At 37.4% G+C, this 22806-nt stretch overlaps 1 protein-coding gene across 19 annotated transcripts in view; it reads left to right on the top strand.

Annotated features, from left to right (window-relative positions):
• Positions 1–17776, top strand: part of camk2b2 (calcium/calmodulin-dependent protein kinase (CaM kinase) II beta 2) — a 71922-nt gene extending 54146 nt beyond the window's left edge. For 8 of the 19 annotated variants that reach the window (XM_084400183.1, XM_084400175.1, XM_084400178.1 and 5 more), the window contains 7 exons: positions 412–480; positions 2819–2863; positions 4705–4753; positions 13976–14051; positions 14374–14468; positions 14579–14813; positions 17039–17629. In XM_084400183.1, coding sequence (XP_084256309.1) covers positions 412–480; positions 2819–2863; positions 4705–4753; positions 13976–14051; positions 14374–14468; positions 14579–14811 — 567 coding nt within the window. In that variant the 3' untranslated portion in view covers positions 14812–14813; positions 17039–17629. Of the gene's footprint in view, positions 1–411; positions 481–2818; positions 2864–4704; positions 4754–6253; positions 6335–9310; positions 9431–10568; positions 10710–13975; positions 14052–14373; positions 14469–14578; positions 14814–17038 lie in introns of all 19 variants that reach the window. The other 11 variants (XM_084400169.1, XM_084400182.1, XM_084400181.1 and 8 more) reach the window with 5 other exon arrangements.
• The last annotated feature ends 5030 nt before the right edge of the window (positions 17777–22806 follow it).

Here is a 22806-nt window from a genome sequence, read left to right as displayed (position 1 = left end):
GGTTGGTAGTCCAGTTGGTTGACCAGCAAATGATCAACTTGAACCACATAAAAACCATGTAAAACCAGCTATCAGAATCTGGTTTTAACTGGATTTTCCATCAGTGCAATGTAATCAATTGTAATTATTTTGTTAATTTTGTTGGGAAATGTGATGTGGACATGGAAGTGTACTTGATTGGTTTTATGAGATTAATCTAAATTTGCAATGATTTAGAAATGATGAACAAAGGGCACTCAATGCATCTCCAAGACCTCTGCTCAATATATGAATTATGATTTAAAACACAATCTACTCCCTCACCACTGAACACATTATCACCCCTGCTCTCTCTCTATTTCTCTCTCTTTCTGTCCTCTCGTCCTTAAACACCCACTGACACCCTTTAACACTCTTTTGTGTTCTGCACAGCCACAGTCAAACAGTGCGAAAAACAGCATAGTCACCAGTCCCAAAGGAAACGTCCCTTCTCCTGCTCTGGTATTTACCTCCTTATTCCTCTCTGTTCTCTCTCGCTCCGACTCGTCTGTCACTTTGGCTTCCTTCTCCTGTCTCACACATGTCTGTCTGTGTCAGCGTCTGGCCCGTCTCAGGCCACCTGTCATAGGCCCTGTGTGTCTGTGCATCTTTGTCATCGAAACCATGTTAATGTTATGATCAACGATTTTATAGTCCAAATTTGATTCATTTTGATGCTTAGAGCGTCAATTAGCTTCATGTTTTCATAAAGATGTGTGTTGAGTGTGCATGGACAACATTTGTGTGTTTGGATCAATGGCAAGCCAACCAAACTTTGACGTTGGCTCTTTGTGTTTACACTATTTTTGACACTCATTATGACCGTTATGATGTTCCTTTTAAATATAAGTGTTTGTGTGTGAATGTGTCTGTGCATTTTTGCTTTTTTTATGTGACCTAATGCTGTAAAGTCTGACGTATAGAAATGAATTCTATTATTGTACTGAATCAAGTGTGATGTAGATCAGTACAATATTGTCTAATTTCGTGTTGTTTGTAAAACAATATTTAGCAATATCTGTTTAGAGTCTCACAATTGCATTGATTTTTGAGATGCAGTGACTCCAAACATGTATTTGGCCACCTGAGTCACAAATGTCCAAATGTTATTGCATTAGATAACAAAATATTAAAATTAAATGGCATTTGAAAGCATAATTTCAGACCTAACAAACCTTTTTCTAAAATGTTTTGCTTGAAAAGTGTGCTTGTGCTAACTTTATTAAACTATTATTTATTTTATTTTATTTTTCTTTTATTCTTTATATTTTAATTTGTAAAATGCAGGGATTTCCAAACTTTTTTGTCTGCTGATCTAAGATATTTACTTGAAGTTCCCCTGATATTTAAAGTCAATATTTCGATAATTTAAGTTCACAGCTTTCTGTTGATTGATGTCCATGCAACATGTAATGCAATAATATTCGTACATAGTCTGAAGTGTGACTTAAGTGTCCGGTTGCAATTATAGATCATTTTGGTTGCAGGTTTTCAAAATTTTATAAAGTTTAAAGAGCAAAACTCTGTTAAATTCTGTTAAAAGGCTGTTAGCGCACTAGTCTAGCCTGTTTAACTGGATCTAAAATCTTTGTGATTTTATATATATTTAGTTTTAAAATGAAAGCACTTGACATTAAAGTGCCCTAATTATGCCACATTTAAGGTTCCTAATTTTGTTTTGGAGTCTCCTACTGTAAGTTTACATGCATCCAAGGTCAAAAAACACTTTAATTTTCACAATATGCATTGCAGCATCAGCTCTTTTCTAACTGTGTCTGAAACAGTTTGATAAAGGATTCGGTCTCTCTAAACCCCGCCTTTCTGAGAGCCTGCTCTGCTCTGATTGGTCAGATGACCCAGTCTGTTGTGATTGGTCAACCGCTTGCAGGAAATGAAACTATTACCATAATCTGAACTTCAGCTCCAGATCCACCTCAGCTACAACTACAGCATTTGAGGGTCAAAGTAGACGATGTTTGCGGGCAGCCAGTGAAGATCACAGCCGGGCATTATGCAAATGTGGGTAACACTTTAGTCTAGGGTCCAATTCTCACTATCAACTAGTTGCTTATTAGCATGCATATTAGTTGGATATTGGCTGGTTATTAATACTTACAAAGCACATATTAATGCATTATTCTGCTTGACCATATTCTTCATCCCTTAATCCACCCAATACCTAAACTTAACAACTACCTTACTAACTATTAGTAAGCCGTAATTAGGAGTTTGAAACAAAAGTCGTAGTTAATAGTTAATAGTGAGAATTGGACCCTAAACTAAAGTGTGGCCCAAATTTGTTACAAACCGGGAATTACTGACGACTCATTTCAGGGACTTTAGAGTCGGTTCTTTATTTGGGGGGAGACAATAACTCCATTTATATCACACACTACATTAAAGGTAATATCCTAAAAAGCATAATAGGGGCACTTTAAAAAGTTATTCAAGAAGTTGTCGATTTGCTGAGCTCATTAGCTCGACAGTGTTTGCACTGGGATGCGTTCACATCTCTGGACTGGCTTCAGATGTTGAGCTTTGACCTTCGCTGTCCTCTGCCTTTAACCAGAGCGCCACCTCTGACTAATGACCTCCATCATCTTCCTCCTCCTCCTCCTCCTCTCTCTCGCTTTAACTGAGACTCTCTACATTTCTCCTCGTTTTTTTTGCTAACACTTGTTTTATTCTTGCCATCTCTCACCTCCATCTCATTTTGCTCGTCTTTTTCCCTCTCGTTCTCTCTCTCGCTGTCTCCTCCTCTTCCTCTTCTCTCTCTCTCTCTCTCTCTCTCTCTCTTTAGGAGCCTCAGACCACTGTTATCCATAACCCAGCGGATGGGATCAAGGTACATCCTTCCTCAGCTCCCTCCCCATCCTCTTCTCTTTCATCCTCCACTCTCTCTCTCTCTTCCTCTCTCTGCTTCTGTCGTCTGTTGCCAGTCTTTATTCTGTGGTGCGAGCGAGGTTGTTGTTTTGGGTTTGTGATTGAGCATGTACTCGCATTAAGATGGGAAAGTGTTTGAGAAAGAGTGTGGTGTTTAGTACGGTGTTCAATGTTAATTGTTTCAGTTAAAACAGTGAAACCAATGGTTCAGTCTAATCATTTGACCCATGCTAGTCATGTTTTTAAGCAGAAATTAATTAAAAAGTCAACTCGAAACTGCATTCAGAATGCATTTTTCATCCATAATATGACACATTTGCAAGAAAAGAAATATTACACTACTGCTGAAAAGTTTGGGGTCGGTAAGCGTTTTTAAAATTTGGAAAGAAGAATCTTATGCTCAACAAAGTTGCATTTATTGGATTAAAAATACAGTAAAAGCACAAATTTTTATGAAATATTAGAATTTAAAAGAACTTTTGGTTTATTTGAATATAATTTACTCCATGTGATGTGATCATAATTACTCCAGTCTTCAGTGTCACATGATCCTTCAGAAATCATTCTAATATGATGATTTGATGCTCAAGAAACATTTCTGATTATTATAAATGTTGAAAACGGTTCGTATTTTTGTGGAATGCTTGAAAAATCAGCATTATTTGAAACTGAAATATTTTGTAACATTATAAGAGTCTGTCCATTTTGATTAATTTAATGCGTCCTTGCTGAATAAAAGTATTAATTTCTTTCAAAAAACGAAATCTTAGTGACCCCAAACTTTTGAACAATAGTGTCCACCCCCCTTGATTACTGTTTCCAACTCAGATTGTTAGCAAATATAGTATTTTTAAATAGTTTAAAACATTTTTTTTTCTCTATTTAATTTCCTTAAAAAGGTTTGATTTAATTTCATGTTGACTTTTTAGGGTGTGATTTAAGAGTCTTTGTTTATTTACAATAATTAATCAGCTATTTTTATGCTAATAAACGTCATTTTAGATGTAGAGTAGAATCAGGGCATGACGCAAGCCAGATCTGAACCTGCATCTCCCATATGAGAACCACAGCTAAATGTGTTTTTTAACAAATATTTCATACTGTTATCAGTTTCTTTCTTATTAAAGATTACTAACTTCATTCATCCAATCAGACTTTCCGATTCTTACCAAAAAAAAGTTTCCTATCTTGCCTCCATAATGGCGGATGCCCGTCCTCATATGCATGGCCACAGCTGGGTGAAGTGTGACCGTCCGTTTGTGGCTCAAACCCTCACGCTGCTGCGGTGGGCTGATAACACACACAGGAACCCGAAGAGAGAAATACGAGCAGACGGGGGCTCAAACATTTGCATTTGTTATATATCAGAAGCTAAATGCGTGTGTGTGTGTGTGTGTGTGTGGGTGGTTACATGCATATGCAGAGGGGAGGAGGGTGCAGCTGCGTTCTCAATGCTGCCATCTGGGATAGAGATGTGGAGATGCACAACAGAGCGTAGAGGATCTGAGTTTCATTGAATGGCTGTGTTACAGCCTCACCAGGTGGCTGAGCCTGAGATTAAACCCACTTCAGATACAGAGCTCAGATCAGCCCGCGACTGTCTACTTTACTGTTGCCAATGTCATTCATCTGAAGTGTAATATGTACAACTTCATTTGTGGTGATGATGCACTTGTCTCAGTGGTCTTGGTCGTGCTTTATTGGAGTTAGTTGCTGTTTGTTGAGTAAGTATTTCGTCGTTGGTATATGTGTGTTAATGAAGATGTGAGGTCAGACGCTGATTTGCTTTTGTCTGTCGTACAGGAATCTTCAGACAGCAGCAACACCACCATTGAGGATGAAGACGTCAAAGGTGAGCGCTGTTTGTTTCGGTTGCATTTTATTAAAGCAATACGCCGCATGAGTCCATGCATTCGCAGTGATTTTACTAAGGACTGTGTTTCTGATGGCGACATCAAGCCCTTTTCATAATCTAGTAAATTCCTGATGGATAAAAACAAGCCACGTGCATTTTTTTTGTCTTCAAATACAGCTAGAAACTTAGTTAAACTGATCTAAAGTTTAAAATATATATATATAATGTTACAGAATATCTTAAATGCGGTTCTTTTGAACTATATTTTTCAAAGAATGCTGAAAAAATGTATCACTGTTTCCACAAAAACTGTTTTCAAAATTGATAACAATCAGAAATGTTTCTTGAGCAGCAAATCAGCATATTAGAATGATTTCTGAAGGATCATGTGACTCTGAAGACTGGAGTAATGATGCTGAAAATTCAGCTTTGATATCACTGGAATAAATGACATTTTAAAACATATTACAATAGAAAACAGCCATTTTAAATTCTAATAATATTTCACAATATAACTGTGTTTTTGATCAAATAAATGCAGCCTTGTTGAGCAGAAGAGACTTATTCAAAAACATTTTAAAAAAAATTGAACGTTAGTGTATGTTACAAGTAATCACGTTATGAAAGTATGAGTTGTGAACACTTCTTCATGACTATGTATAAAACCTCTTTAATCATGGTAAAATCACTGTATAGCATGGCCTCAAATGGATTATTGCTTCTTTTTTTTAATGACAAAAGCAATATGAATTATTTAATTTTTTTTATTATTATTTTAAATTTATATAGGCTAAATTATATAATTAAAATAGAATTTATATATATATATATCATTATTTTTATAGCAAATACACTATAGCCTACTTTTAAAATAAATAATTAAAAATAAAAATATATATATATTTATATAAAATTGTTATTTTTATTTATTTATTTTTAAAATAGGCTATAGTGTATTTGCTGCAGTCACACGTCTTTGAACTTTGATCCATCTGGTTTCCTATCAGGTCAAGCCTGAACAGTCCATATACAAAAAATCCAAAGCATTTATTTATACCGAAATGCAATTCGTGTCTGCTATTGTTGTGACATAATAACCCTGAGGTTCAGCTGACAGGCCTCATGACTTCCTCTGACTTTGTAAATTGCATAAGAAGTGTTGGCGTATTTCTGCTCTCTGCCATCCTGCTCTTCTGGGCGACACGTTCCAGGGCACCTTGAAGGTATTTTTATCTCAAGGAACACTAGAAATGTGAGAGATGTGGGCTAAGGCTATGTGTGTTTTATTCACACGAGTCAATGTTGGTTCACCTTGCGCACTTTTGTGTGGAAATGACGTGTTCAAAAGTGACATAAGTTTTTACTGTAAAAGTCTCAGCCTCGATAATAGGTTGCATTCATGTTGTTAAATAGTGTGCCATGTTCCGTCTTTGCATGCCCTCCTTTCTCAGTCTGATCTTTCCAATCTCTTCCCACCTTTTCCTTCCCGCTCAATAGGGAAAAGCCTAGATATCAGTTCAATTAAAGCCCCCTCTGAAGTCAGCCAATCACCAGCAGGCTCCGCCCCCGCCATCTTCTGTAAGTCTCAGAATGACTGGTCTGCACTCGTTTGGTTTGGCCTGGCTGGTTTGCACGGCATCTTATCAGCGCTCTGCTCACTAACTTCAGCAAATCCCTGAAAAATAAACCGCTTCCAGTTGAGTTTTGCTCCTCTTGAGGTGACTTATAGATGTGAGAATATGGGTTGATGATCACTTTGGGTAATAACAGACAGTTTAAGGTCTAGTGTAATTTGCACAGTGCTGTCTGTGGTCTTTCTGCTTTATTAATCAATAGGGATGTGTGGCGTAGAAGATGTTGCTACGGTATAGTTCATCCAAAAATGAAAGTTCTGTCATCATTTACTCACCCTCATGTCATTTCAAACCCATAAAACTTTCATTCATCTTTATAACACAAATGAAACCTTAGAGCTTTCTGTCCCTCCATTGTAAGTCCAGGTAAACCAAATTTAAAAGAGCCGAAAAGGTCATAAAGGCTTCATAAAATGAATCAAGCGGTTTAATCCAAATTCTGTGAAGAGATACACTCACTTTATATGATGAACTGATTTAATTTAGGCTTTAATTTACATATAAACACACATACATTTGGTAAACACTGAAGCTCAGAAAAACCTCATTGGTTCTCGATACGAAGCGATCATATCTCTTCAGAAGAATTGGATTAATCCGCTCGATTCATATGGATTCGTTTTACATGCCTTTTATGACCTATTTGATCTTTTAATTTTTGGTTACCTGGACTTTCAGTGGAGGGACAGAAATCTCTCAGGTTTCATTAAAAGTTTGTGTTTCGAAGATTAACTGATGTTTTATGATTTTGGGATGACATTAAGCGGAGTAAAGATGACAGAATTTTCATTTTTGGGGTTTAACCCCTAATAAGTCTAGATAAAAGACTTTGAACTTTTCTTTCCTGAAGCCCTACAGGAAGGGGTTTTGATCACCGTGGCATCCAAAGAGCAAAGACTGTAACTATCCCCTTTAATGAAAGCAACCCACTTTGCCCCTGTCCCAAATAAGCACCATAAGCACTCGTGGTCTTCCTATGAGTCCGGCAAAAGTGCGCATCAAGGGTGCATATCGACCGCAAAGCACGCGAGCACCCTTCTGAAACCTACAATGACAAATGGGACACCCTACGGTCTCATGGACTTAACGGACACGTGCACGCGGCAGCCATTGTAAGTCCACAAGACCGAACATGCATACTTAGTGTGCCATTTGGGACAGGGCCTATCTCTTGCTGATCATCTCCCTGCTGTTTCCCGTGCGCTGTACTGTAATGTAATGGCATGCTCTCATCCACTTTACCTGTACACACACCCCTTTAAAGGCACAGTATGTAAGTTTCGCTGCTAGAGGTACAGTAGCTCATTTAAAACAGTAACACAGGTGTAGCTTGATGATGCAGTGTGGAATCATGGGAGGTGTCGTCTTCACCGCCAAAGCCGATGGAAAGCAATCCAAACGGGACTCGTGTTCATGCATGAGCTAATGTATTAAAGTTTTATTAACGTTACTGTGGCGTGAAGCAGGGCGCGTTCACAGCATATTTTACCGTGCTGTTTTTATTATGCTTTTATGCCGCAGTTAAAGTTGCGTTTAGCGTTCGCCTCGTCCTTCCCTGAACTTGAGCTTTGTTGCAGTTACGTTTGATCACTTAAATTCACATTATTTTATTTTATTATACTGAAACGGCCACAAGTGCTGATTTACTACTCATACAGGTCACTTTATCTGACGAATTAAAATTGTGGGGTACTGCAGCACTGTTTACTTGGTCAAAACAATCATATTAAAAGTATAGTGTGTTGAAAGTTATGTTATAATGTTACTCTGTGCGTTCGCCATGAGACGCTTGTTGCACACTGCAGTAAGCTAGATTGATATCATATTAATAAAACCTGGATGACTTGTGTTGTTAAATGGCATGCAATTCATTTTAAAACATTGTATGGTGGAGAAAATGCTGTATTACTCTGTGTTTATAGTGATTTACTTTTTGGGTACAAACCTGTTACTCGCAGTAATCAAGAAAACAAGCTATTCAAACAATAAGACTAACCGTGTTGAGCTACATAACAATGATTCGTTTTCTGTCAATAAAGGCATCCAAACCTGTCTAATAAAACGTGTAATATATAAAAGCGTTTGTGGTGTTTCCACGGATTTTACGGAAGTAAAACCGGTAACACGGATATGACGTCATTAAAGGGATACTTCACCGATTAGCATTAAGCTTTGTATCAGTGGAAACCCGGTAGTATTTTCGCATGACGTGCTTCCCTCCCTCATGTCCCCCTGAGACGAGAGATTTCTGTATTGTGTGTCTGGAAAAAAACCTCAGATGACGTAAAAATCGTCATTTAGCTCATCTGAGGCTTTTTGTGCAGAGGCGAGAGACTCCAGCCAGTAGGAGGAGCTCGTTCCGCATGTCTTCAACCCGCCCATAGGGGGATCTCACGATAAAACGCCGTCTTTTCAGTTTCGAGTCGACTAGTAGCCTAGCTGTATCATTTCTTCCGATACTGCCCTCTGTAACCGGTAGGCGTGGCTTGGGAGTGGCCTCGTAGAGCAGCGAATCAAGTGCATTCTGGGAGTTGTAGTCTTTCATCCACATGAGCCAAAAATACATTTTCTGACTTTTCTCAGTCTAGAAGGCACCAACTTCTAAAATAATTTCACATTTCCACTACATAAATTACCCAATTTAAATACACATTCATCTTTCCAGCGGTGAAATATACCTTTAACAGGTGATGCAATGACACTGATTTCTCTGGATTTAAACATTGTTGAAAACATTTGGGATACTGTAAAATACATAAGTCAACAAAATATATTCTAGTGGTTTCTGGATATTTGAATCCAAAAATCTTACATATTGTGCCTTTTAAGATGCATGAGTTTGGATGAATCTGTATCATTAGTATCATCTTGTTCCCACCTGCCATCGGTCATCACTATCACCCCCCCGATGTGTGAACAGCCACCAAGCTGACCGACATCCTGGGCTGCGCCCGCAGGGGCTCAGGACCCTCGACCGGCCCTGATACTGAAGCCACTGCTCTCTCCACCCAGTCCCCTCCACAGACCCCCATCCTGCAGAGTGAGTACAGCGCCCCCTGCAGACCCCAGCCATCATGCTCATGCACAGGGGCCAGAATCAACTTTCAATTATTTAGTTGAAATATATTTTTGTCATTTAAGTAATTATTTTGTAATTGTTGATATTGTAATTATAATATTAATAATCAATTATTAATAACATTATTCATTTTAATTATTATTATTATTATTATTATTATCATTATTAACAATAATTATGAATATAATCATTTAAGAATTAAAGTATTTAATACAGTATTTTAATTTAATAATTTGTCATTTTACTCATTTGTCATAAATTTAAATGTTTTTTAAAGTAATTTGTTTGTAATAATTGTTCATTTTAATGATTTTAAATTAATCTGTTTTTGTATTTTATATAATAATCATTTTAATATTTAAATATTGAATAAACTAACTTAATTTAATAATAATAATTGGTTTTAATTTACTTTAATTTATTAATTTATTAATTTAATATTAAATTAAAAGCTTAATTTATTAATAATTTAATAATGTGTTGAAAAATGTTTTTTAGTTTGTAATAATTAATTATTCATTAATATTGATAATCTATGATGTATTTAAATGTTCATTTAATATTAAATTAATTAGACTTAAATGAAGTAATTTAATAATAAAGGTTTTTTTTTTTTTTTTTAGCTGTCAGCTATGGTTCTTATTATGCGTTTTGGACAGAGTATTATGCTTTATAACTTTTAAGTTTCCAGTAACAGGGGAGTTATTAGGATAAAGTGAGTAGTGTTCAGATATTGTATGTTGTTAATATGTCAGGCCCCATGAGCCGACCTGCTCCATGCCTATTAAAACTTTTTCTAGGCTACTGATCTAACTTATTATAATGTGACTGTGCATGATGTTTAATTTATTCCCTTAGGTAATTAACAAGAAAAACGTGAACTTTTAACGATGGACCCTTGTTCATACTGTGATTCGCCCCAAGCGTTGACCGTTTACCCTTGTTATTGACGCATACCCCCTTCAGTCGGACGCAACTGCCCCGTGCATCTTGTTATTTGTCTGCTGTCATTCATTTCCTTTTCATCTCTTGACATGTTCTCCATCTCTCTGTCTTTCACGATGGGTTGATGCTTTCCTCCCTTTCCCGACCCACTCAGCCCGGTTCACAGATCTGGTGAGCAGTGTGGGCCGTGCACCTGTCCCGCAAGCTCCGGCCGAGTCGACCTCCTCCCAAACCTCTGCCCCCCCTCCCCAGCCCTCCTCCCCCCCGACCCCGCCCCCCTCTGCGTCTGTGCAGAGTGAGTATATAGTGGAGTGAGTGAGTGAGTGTGATTTTAGCATAAAGTCTAGTCCACATTGCACCTGATATACTTCAAGTGAAATCGAAGGACGAACTGTTGTGATGTCATTTCAAAGCTAAATCAGGCCAAAACAAAGTTTGTTTCAGGATCTTGCCAAAACCAACTTCATGAACACCTCCGAACTACCGTTGACCGTTGGCTCCGCCTTCTTTGCTGTGGAAATCTCCTTTCTTCATGGTTCATTTCTTCTGTTCAGTTCGTCGAGGCCTAATGTGATTTAAAACATGAACTCACTGTAAAATTGAAGCTGTAATTCTAATCGAAAGAGAAAGTAATGTTTTTTTCATGTTTAATACTGTAAAGCTGCTTGCTTTTAAAGTCACCATTTAAAAATGTTTATGGAATATTGCAGTATTACAAATGATTTATCCGTGCACCTCATGTTTTGTTTTTTTAATTCTCGTTATCTTTAATCAAAATAACTTCCCGTCCCACTTGCAATGACTTCTCTTCTCTGATGATGTGTTTTTCGGCATGAGGGCGGGACAACCTGTCACTCACATGAGATCATAGCAAAAAAAAAACATGTATATATGCCAAAATACGGAAGAAAAGACAATCGCAACTTATGTTTCATGCTGACTTTAAGCATTCTATCATATAAAGTAAGTGCTATATAAATCAACGTGGCACGACTTGACTGGAGTGTTAAATTCGTAGTTTTAACGCGACATCGCACCTTTAAAGGAACGCCCGCGTGGAGGGCAAAACAAGATTTTCCTCCACTACCCGCCAGTCCTTTTTACCAAGTTTGTACCAAGTTCTAATGTAGTAAGACAGTGATATTAAAAGACCAAATTCAGTATACAGCTTATTGATGATGCATACCATGTACAGGCAAGCCGATGAACCCTGAATATAAACTCGACGTGCAGTTAAAGCTACACTGTGTAGGATTTTCTCCCATCTAGCGGTGAAATTGTTTATGACTACCAACTGAATATTACTTTCTAGCCCCTCCCATTACCAGGGCGTTTTAACTCCTACGGTGGCCGTGTTATTTCAAATCTGCCGGCAGTCGCGAGTAATCTCCCCCTCGCATTCGTCACGGTGCCACTGAGTGTAAAAACGCGAAAGGCGAAGCTTGAATTTCCAGGTATGTCCCTCTTTGGCTAATGTGTTTTCAAGATGGAGGCGCAACATGGCTGCCGCCATTCGAGAGACTCGCTCGTATGTATTCTAAATGGCAGATTCTACGCTAACGAGAATACTTGATTAGTTGGTAGAAGTAACTACACATTAATGAGCACATATCATTTTGAAAGAACAAAGTGTTTTTTGCTAAGAATCAACGTAAAAAATTACACAGTGTAGCTTTAAGCTATTAACCATTTAGCGGCGTTCATATTCGGGTCTCATGTGCTCACCTGTACATATAATGCATCAGTAAGGTGTATACTGAATTTGAACTTTTAATATCACTGTTTGAGTAAATTTAGGCACTTTATGTGTTTTTTACGTTAATCGTTTTAGATCGTCCTGCGCTTTATATGGATCACAAGATCTCAGACTGAAAACTATGAGTTATAGAGCTGGTGCAAAAATATCCACGTTGCAATGATCAGATGCTTTCTTAACTGTAGTTTTCTCATCGCTGTCACCTTTGTTGTGTTTTTATTTTGATATTGAGAGGAAAGCACGAAGCACGATATTTCAAACTTCTTTTTACCCCTAAGTGAAGAACAAAAAAGATGCTGTGAGTGTATCAGGGACTTAATTCAGTAGCAGGAGGCAGTTTTCCCTGATAAAAGCGCAGGATTTGAACATCTGAAGTGACATTTTCCTGAGTCTAGTTTGTGAAAGTGTGACTGAACTGCTTCAGCTCTGATGTTACTTCCATACATACAGTTTTCTCTTTAAGGGAGTGGGACTTTTATCAAAGCTGAGACGCCAGTCAGAGACTTTAGATCAGGCCTGTCGCGTCAGATTGACAAGGATAAACTGAAGGACGTGTCGAGGCCACTAAGCTCCCTGAAGGGAGGGAGAGGGAGAGGAAACATGGAGTAAGCCTTATCTAAGGGTCCAGGAATAGCTCAACTAGCTCCATGCGGTTAACAGGGGAAAGACGGGAGAAGACCAGGAGGAGGAAAGTGGTCGAAATGTGAATTGGATGAAGTGCCAGTGGTCAGGTTAAGGTACAAACTTTATCAGGAGGGAGTGTTTAGTCGTAGAATTGAGGAAGAATGGATGAAGGTCTAGACTGAAGACCATGACTGAGAAACTGGGTAAGTCCACAGCAGAGCTGGAGAACTAAACCTTTCTCATCCTCTCAGACGGATCTGACCTCTGTGTGTGTGTGTGTGTGTGTGTGTGTGTGTGTTTTAGAGCGTTCACTCTTGCTTAAGCGTGACATTTTTCTGTTCCTGTCATGTACAATAGAGAGGAACAGTTAGCTTTGGCTCTGTTAGTCTATAGTTTAAAAGAATCCATAAATGCAAAAAAAAAAATTTCCTGTGCCTAAAAAATCCTTAAGGTATTTCCTATTGAAACAGGAAGTTGGGAAGGACCGTTCAAAAGTTTGGGGTCAGTAAGAAATTCATATTTGTATTCAACAAGGACACATGAAATTGATCAAAAGTGACAGTGTTTATAATGTTACAAAAGATTTCCATTTTAAATCAGATCAACCCTTAAAAGGAATAGTATCATGGTTTCCACAAAAATATTAAGCAGTACATATGTTTTTTTTTTTTTACATTGATAATAATCAGAAATGTTTCTTGAGCTGCAAATCAGCATATTAGAATGATTTCTGAAGGATCATGTGACACTGAAGACTGGAGTAATGATGCTGAAAATTTAACTTTGCCAAAATTACATATTGAAAAATATTCAACTGTTAACTGAACTGTTTTTACTGTATTTTTGATCACATTAATGCAGCCTTGGTGAACATAAGAGACTTCTTTCAAAAACCTACTGTCACCAAAACCAAGATTAATAAAAACTATTATATTTTCCAGAAAGAGCTACTCAGTTTTAAGCATATATCTGTTTAAAATATATATAATCAGGTGTACATTAACATATAGATCTCAAAGCTAATAGATATGGACTAATAGTTTTATATAGGGGTTTTTAATTTACATACTGTATGTCTTTTAATGTAAAGAGTAAAATATTATTTTTTTCAATTTTGAGTGAAAAAATGGTGAGACCAATGTGGGATTAATTAGCTTGATTGTGTCTGTTTTCTCTTACAGCACGCAAGCAGGAAATCATCAAGATCACGGAGCAGCTGATAGAAGCCATCAATAATGGGGATTTTGAGGCCTACGCGTACGTTACCTCATGCTTTCTCGCAAACACAACCCACAGGGCCCAAAACATACTCTGTACAAATACAAATACAAGAATGCAAATGCTTATTTAGCTACTCAAGCCAGATGTCTTGCATTTTTTATAAATGTTGTGTTGCATTCTCAGTGTTGCCACAAGGGACACATTAGCAGGTCTTCTTCTACACTCAGTTGTACTCTCATAGTGGAGCAAATGTTTAATTAGAGAGCCTCACTGAGCAAGTTAGTTCAGCTGTCCGCATGTTTATAGCAGCTACATGAATAATAATAATAATACACAATGGGATCATTCATTGTCACAGGAAAATCTGTGACCCTGGACTGACCTCCTTTGAACCCGAGGCTTTGGGGAACCTAGTTGAGGGGATGGACTTCCATAGATTCTACTTTGAGAACTGTAAGTGTGAGAAGGACTAACATAAATGAAATCAGTTATGTGTAATTCACAGGAAATGTGAGTAGCACCGTGCACATGATATTTCTCCACGCATGTGTGTTTCTCTACAGTGCTTTCCAAGAACAGTAAGCCCATCCACACCACCATCCTAAACCCTCATGTGCACCTGATCGGAGAAGACGCTGCCTGCATCGCCTACATCCGCCTCACCCAGTTTGTGGATGGCCAGGGCCGACCGCGCAGCAGCCAATCGGAGGAGACTCGCGTCTGGCACCGTCGGGACTCCAAATGGCAGAATGTTCATTTCCACTGCTCCGGTGCGCCCGCTGCTCCTCTCCAGTGAAGGTGACGCTTTGCATTTCTGCAGTTTCTGAATCTAGTTCACAATAGAGGTTGAGTCTTTTGGTTTGGTTTCTGGACTTATTTCAGAAAGTGTAAAAAAAATCATTAAATCTATATTAAAGTTGCAAATGAAGATAATACATTTAAAAAATAAATATAAAATGTACACTATATTCATTAAAATTAGTTAAAGAAATTAAGATTTTTTTATTCAACAAGGATACATTTAAAGGAACACGCCGACTTTTTGGGACTTAAGCTTATTCACCGTATCCCCCAGAGTTAGATGAGTCCATACATACCCTTCTCATCTCCGTGCGTGCCGTAACTCTGTCTGACGCACCCACCGCTAGCCTAGCTTAGCACAAAGACTGGAGGTAAATGGCTCCAGCTAGCATACTGCTCCCAATAAGTGACAAAATAACGCCAACATTTTCCTATTTACATGTTGTGATGTGTATAGTCTCAGCGTGTACAAATAACAAGGTCACATGAGACACCGCCATCTTCTAACCGTATACATACTGGGAACTATATTCTCAGAAGCCGAAGCACTGCTACTTGTGCGGAGTGATTTACTCCAGCTCTGAGCGAATTCTCTGCTCCTCACCACGGGGCTTCTCAGGTGCTGTGAGCAAATCACTCCGCCCAAGTAGCAGTGCTTCGCCTTCTGAGAATATAGTTTCCATTATGTATACGGTTAGAAGATGGCCGTTTACCTCCAGTCTTTGTGCTAAGCTAGGATAGCGGCGGGTGCGTCTTATCTAACTCTGGGGGATACGGTGAATACGCTAAAGTCCCAAAAAGTCGGCGTGTTCCTTTAAGGGGACCTATTATCCCCCTTTTTACAAGATGTAATAGAAGTCTCGGGTGTCCCCAGAATGTGTCTGTGAAGTTTCAGCTTAAAATACCCCACAGATCATTTATTATACCATGTTGTAAATGCCCCTTTTTTGAATGGAAGCAAAAACATGCCGTTTCCGTGCATGTATCTTTAAATGCGAATGAGCTGCTGTTCTCCACCCCCTATCCAGAATAGGGCTGTGTCTTTACAGCTCTTGCTTCGGATGCTCTGCCAAAAACTAAAATGCGTTTTAAAGCCATATCAGTTAAAACTTCTGATACATGATTTTCTGAGTGAACACATCCGAAGCACGCGCACAGAAAGCTGGCTGTCAGACGGTGTGTTGCGTGAGTATTAAACTAAGTTCTCTTATTTTCTAATTACACTTAAATGGTCAAAAACACACAAGGTTATGTTAAAAAACACACAAAGTTCAAATCTGCCTTTTGCCGAACTCAATCTTCCTTTTTCCGTCGCATATCAGATTGAAAAAGCTTTTATTTTCAATAAATATGAAGAAAATATGTGAAAAGTGGAATAAAAGTGCCCAACGGTTATTTGATAATAAAGTGCTTATCGGGTAGGGAGGGTTTTATTGTCCCAATAAGGCGGCATTTATTTAATAAATACAATAATTTACACTCAATATGTTATTACTGCATACTGTTTTATAATGTACTAAAATCATGAGGTGCAAATGCTATCTAACTGTTTACATTTATTGCAAAGAAAATACTGCTATTTTTATATAATAAGAAAAATATGCTAATTTCACTTAGTGCAAATAGCCACTGCCAAATAACAAACAGAGTGGATGGACTTTTACCACAATAGGGTGTTTGTGTGCACACTGCGGACACACAGATATGTTTAAAAACAATATAAAAGGGAATTTTGCATTAAAGGTCCCCTTTAAATTGATCAAAAGTGACAGTAAAGACATTTATATTGTTACCGAAGATTCTATTTCAAATAAATGCTGTTCTTTTGAACTTTCTATTCAAACACAATACATTCAAATAGCAAACACTTTTAAATTGTAATGATATTTCACAATAATACTGTTTTACTGTATTGTTGATCAAGTTAATGCTGCCTTGGAGAGCAATAAATATCACAACAACCTCATACTTTTGAACGGTAGTGTAAATAAATATAAATAAATGTAATCTAATTTATGTTAATTTAATTATAAGTTTATTAATGTAATCAATGAATATTGAATATATGATAATAATTAATATATAAATTAAAAACAATAAGATGAATTTAACTTTTTTAATTTATGTATACATACTGTATGTAGAGCTTTCTTTAAACAACACTGTATTCCAAGTTGAATTGATCTCGTTTAACGGTAGCTCTCTGTCTCTCTGTGTTTCAGACCGGCCCTGCAGCGAATGCATTAGAAGCGGAGGTGAAGGACAGGGAGGACTGATAGGACGGCAGCAGGGGTCCAGCGTCGAAACGCTCCGAAACCTCCAGCTTTCCAACGCTGGACACAGCCGTCCTCCCCCTGCATGCAAACCAACAGTTATCTCTCTGCCCGCTGGGCTGCTCTCGAAAAACACAGCGTCCCGACCACCCCTCGCCTCCCACAACACCCAGCACGTCTTTATGCCAAGACTCACCGCCGACGCAAGAGCAGCACTGCATATATTAATCATCGAGAGCCATCATAGACTCCAGGTCCCCGTCTAGAGTTATAATAACCCGCACGATTGCCTTCTTGTCCACAGTCCTTTGCGCTCCACTTTCGTCTTCACTGGCCTTATGCCCCCTGTGCCCAGGTACTCCCGAATACAGTAGATCATGTTTTAATACAATATTATTACTATTATTATTGTATTCTTGTTATTGTTACTACTATTATAATGATTATTACTTCCGTCAGGATTCTAACTATTGCTGTTGTTCTTGAGATTGTATATTTGATGGTCAAATTACTGTTTTGTTTTAAAACACTTTTGAGTTCAATCTCTTTTTTTAAGCATGGATTTTAAGTATTAGCGATTGTTTTGGTTTTTTTGGTGTTCACGTAATCTGAAGTGTACTTCGGCAGCGCTGTACATGTTCAAGTTCACAGCTCGCTGTTTAAATTCAAATAAAACAGCAGCAGCACACACAAGGTTTTAAGATTCAAAACTCATAGTCAATGTCTCTAAGACACACATGTGGTGGCGACCAGATTTCCCGTAACCGTGATCAGTGTCTGTATTATCAGGGTGCTTCATGGTTTTTACAATCAAATCTCTTGGAGGCAGCTGACATTATCACATCATTGAGATTTGCCTCATATATCTACAGGTTGAGCTGAGCTGTTTGTCTCTAAATCGGAGCATAATCTCATTTATTGGCCAGCAGCTGATTGACAGTCAGTGCCGATCCGGTCTTATTTGAGATGCTATTTACTAAGTTTTGTTAAAGTTGTCTGTGAGGTTGTAAGAATGTGAATCTTTTTTTTTGTTTTCCAGTACAAACACCTAAACTCTCTTAAATCAAGATACATTTACTTGAGATGCAAAATGTCCTAAGATATTGAAGGGGTCATGATATGTTATTTTTATTTTTAATATTTTCCTTGAGGTTCGCTTATAATGTTAAAGGTTTAGTTCACCCAAAATGAAAACTCTGTCATCATTTACTCACCCTTAAGTTGTTTAAAACCTGTATGAATTTATGTTGAACACAAAAGAACATATTTTGAAGATTATGGGTAACCAAAAAGCAGTTCATACAGGTTTGGAACAACTTGAGGGTGAGTCTGAATCTGAAATGACCCGTTTTTTGGGCATGTCAGGAAACGGCCACTGTTATGATTGGCTAACATCATTGCATAGGAAACCGTATCATCGCTATTGCACGTAAGTGTTTTAAAAACATTATCCACATAAAACTATCAAAGCATTATGAAATCGTTCACTTACAGTTTGCTATGCGGCTTCTGTCAGATTCAATATAGTCGGCTGCTTCCTCTCTCAGCAAAAGTTTCTTTGTTTGAAAAAGTTTGTTCTCCGAACAAACATATAATCCTCCGACGCGTTCTGGGACGCCATTAAAGTAAACCATTTGCCGTCCTGTTGTCGACAGACTCAAGCGCGTGGAGTGCGTCAGAAACTGGACAGTGTAGACAGCATCACGGATTATAATGGCTTCTATTTGCTTTTGACGTGACGCTCATATCCGACGCAGGCAAATATCAGCGACTGATGGCAGTGGGCGGGGCCTATGGTGTGATGATGTATAACTATTGGTCCATGTCTTGCTCTGGAAGTAGTCATATGCAAATGCATTTGCCAGTGTGACGTCACAATATCAGAACGAGCAGTTTTTGGAGCTTGATTAAACAAATGCTTTGTTTATAATGAGGAGGACGTTTTAAGCAATGAAATTTGTGTTTTAATGGTACAAAGACCTCTTATATGACAAAACAATTGTCATGACCCCTTTAAGTTTTGTTTTCTGAAAGAAAGAAAATTCAAAATTAGGAGGATTTTTGCTGAAAACAAGAAAATATATCTGCCAATGGGGTCAGAAATATAATCTTGATTAAAAAAAGTCATGTATTCTTTTCTTGTTTTAAAACAAGACTTAAGATATTAAGTCATTTTGCTTCTTCGCTGAGGAATGTTTAGATATTTGAACTGGAAAACAAGACAAAACTACTGAGTAAGAAAGTCATTTTTTGCAGTGTTTACACAATCATTTCACTGTAAAGACAGAGCAAGTGTCGGTACGGGTTATAATTGTATCTCCGAACGCAACATTGGAATAAGTTTTCTCTGGGGATCTTGTAGGACCGTTGAGACTCGTTTTGAGAGCGTACAGCATGTAGTTTTAAAGGGCCTTTATCGTAAAGCAGCAGAGGAAATGTACTGCTGTTCGCTGGCTACGTGTGTTCGAGATTTAAATTGCCATTCTGGTTACCATGGTGATCTGCAACCAAGAGACGAATTTTAACGTGTTTCTACCTTCGTCACAGGAACTTTGCGTTTCACCTCGACTCAGGCACCTACAGCTATAGTTCTTCGCGTTTCTTTTTGTTCTGTACACACAGGAACTTTTTATATCTAATTTATGTGGAGTTATTAAGGCAGTATTGTTTTTTTTGTATCCTTTTTAAGAGTGTGAGCGTGTGGTTTTACAATACAATGGCACTGATATCTTGAATGTGAAAGCATATAGTCACTATATTAAAATGTTGAAAGCCATAACGCACAGTCGACTGTCTGGGATGTTTCTGTTAGTGTTGTCTTTCTATCTAGCCGAATTGGAAAACGGTCTCATATTCGCGCATATGGTTTGATTTGGGGGCTTCCTGACAACTGGTACTGTTTTTGGCATCCTGTCAAAAGATTTATCTCCTACTGAATGTGGGCCGCCAACTGAAGTCACATGACCTTTGTTGAGGCTATAGTTTGTGTTTTCTGTTGCTTTTAATTTTATTCAGAAATGTGACTTTTACTTTTGCAGTTGGCACTAATGAACCCAGAGTTGTAAATGGTGAAAAATGCGACATCCACCGCAAACGGCGATCTGCATGTCGACAAACTGGTGTTATTTCTTTCTTATATGTGTTTATTGAAGAATACAACAGCTCAATACATAGACATCTTGTAAAACTACCGCTGCATAGTGTTAACTTATATTGTAGATGGAAACTATTTGCATGAACTTCAACTTCACAATAATACTTTTTTTTTTCTTTTTTTTTTCATTGTTTATTTTATACTGAATGCTGGTGATTCTATCTATTTTCTGAGCTTTGTAAGTGCATATAACTATTTTGTCTAAAAATGATGACTTACTGATAATAACTATCATGGTAAAACATAACTATTCTGATTGTACGGCATGCTTTTGTATAAGAGTTTGTTGTTGTTTGAGCAGTGTTGGCCGAGCCCAAATGTGAAAATGTGAAATAATGAATTTATTAGCGTGGGTCGATCCCTGCGTTTGCCGCTGCCACGCTTGGTCGCATTATGCATGTGTTTTTATTACGGAATGGATCATGCTTTGGCTGCCAGTCTACAAAAGGGACCTCGAATTACGTCTGTCAATGTAAGCATCTGATTTGCATTTACTCAGCAACCCTCAATGTGCTTTGCTCAAATGCTGCATAAACCTTTAGTGGGCGCTCTTTACCACACTGTTCTTGTTAGAAAAAATGCATAATGTTACAAGAAATCCAAGAATTCACTCACTTTTATTCTTAAACAGAAACACAATTTTCTTGCACTAATAAACTTAACACCTAAATAATAAAATAAAATGTCGTCTTCAGTATGTTTTGCAGTACAAACATCTAAACGTTCTTAGATCAAGATACATTTACTCGAGAAGTGAAATTCATTCATATTTTGTCTTTTTTTATATATATATATATATATATATATATATATATATACAAAGTTAAGTAACAATTACGCTTAAAACAAGAAGAAATATCTGCCAATGAGGTCTGAAAAACCAGCTTCATTGGCAGATATCGGTTCTTGTGCTAAGCAAAAACTGACATCTGAAAATATTTCAGAAAGCATCTCGTCGTTTTGCTTCTCGGGTAAATGCGTCTTGATTCAAGAATGTTTAGATATTTGTACTGGAAAACAAGACAAAAATACTGAGGAAGACATCTTTTTTTTGCAGTTTATAGACTGAGTTTATACAAAGAGTTTAATCTCTGTTATCAACTGGATACTTCTCCAATCAGGGGCCTGTTGGATGAAACGGTTTAGTGATGTAATCTAATCAGGCCACTAATGAGAAGCTTGTGTGTGTGTCTGTGTGTTTGAGTGTTACTCATATGTGAACCAGTGTTGTGTTTCTCTAGTGGTGACGCATTGCTGCTCTTACAACATCAAGCCAATAGCGATCAATTTGTAGTATTCACATTTTCTCCCGATGTCTTTTTTAATCTTTAATCTGATGGCTTCACGGTTTCTCTAAAGATGAGCCTTCCAACTTTGCAGATTTTTGTTTTTGTTTTTTTGTATGTAACCTCAAATCCTGCAATGTGGATTTTATTCAGTTACGAAAAAGTTAGATTATTAAATCTTTGTTTCTCCTGATTCTTCTCATTAATATTCATACCTGTTCTTCCAATGTGCTCTCCCTCTTTTTCTCTCTATGTGTGCTATAAGAAATGTATTAAGATGTTATCAGTATTATCAATAAAAAGACTGTCAAAACCCATGTAGTGGTTTATATATCTACAATATACAATATGAAAGAACTCTACTGTTCTGCTGACATTGTGGTCTTGCTAACAAGCGTACGGGCGTTATCTGAACGAGCAGGGAGGTCTAGCCGACGGCTGATAAGATAATGAGAAAACAGCACGTGAACTTATTACACAACTGTGCCAGTCATGCATACTTTAAAGTGTTGAGTCACTAAAAATTATCAGTTTTAATTCAATTAATCAACTGTGGTATAAACGCACAGTACAAACTGTGTTTTGCACAGGTTGTCTAGTTACTGTAAAACATTCTATGATCAAAAAGTTATGACAAGATATGTTTTATATTGCTTTAACTCATCAAAATAAGTTAAGTAATTTTCAACTTTTGTTTGTTATACAAGATTCCACTACTTTTTTTTTTGGTGTCAGTTTAATTTGAAATGACTTAAAAATCCAAGTTGATTGTACTCAAATTTAAGGCAGCAACTTTTTACTCTGCCCAAATTAATCAACAATTACTGTTTGCATGCTGATCATTTCAGATTAAGGAAAAGTTCTGGTCATCAATGTTATAGCATGCTGTCTTGTGCATACAAATGCAGTATAATTCAACTTCTCATCCAGTCTTAAATTTTTTTCACACTATTGTAGTACTTTATATGTTTTGTAAAGTTAGTTATATATATGCTTTTTATGAATCAGTTAACATAATGTTTCAAAACAAAGGACAAAATGGATCTTTTAAAGAGTTTAAAGGTCAAAAACCTGTCCTGATCCATGAAGCTTAGTGTAACACTACTATTGCACTTTCTTTATAGATTTGATGTTACTTCTATCTACAATAAACAACTTTCGCAGAAGTCTGCATTTTACTTTCTTCATATCTGCCTGCCTATTTGAATCACTTGTGTACTTTTTCCTGAAGTCTTCCAGAAAATGATCTGTAATTTGCCTTTATTTGTGTCTGTGTG

The sequence above is a fragment of the Rutilus rutilus genome (assembly GCF_951802725.1).
Source record: "Rutilus rutilus genome assembly, chromosome: 25".
Classification (NCBI taxonomy): domain Eukaryota; kingdom Metazoa; phylum Chordata; class Actinopteri; order Cypriniformes; family Leuciscidae; genus Rutilus; species Rutilus rutilus.
The sequence above is the reverse complement of the archived record's forward strand: the minus strand, read 5'-3'. Positions and strand labels throughout refer to the sequence as shown.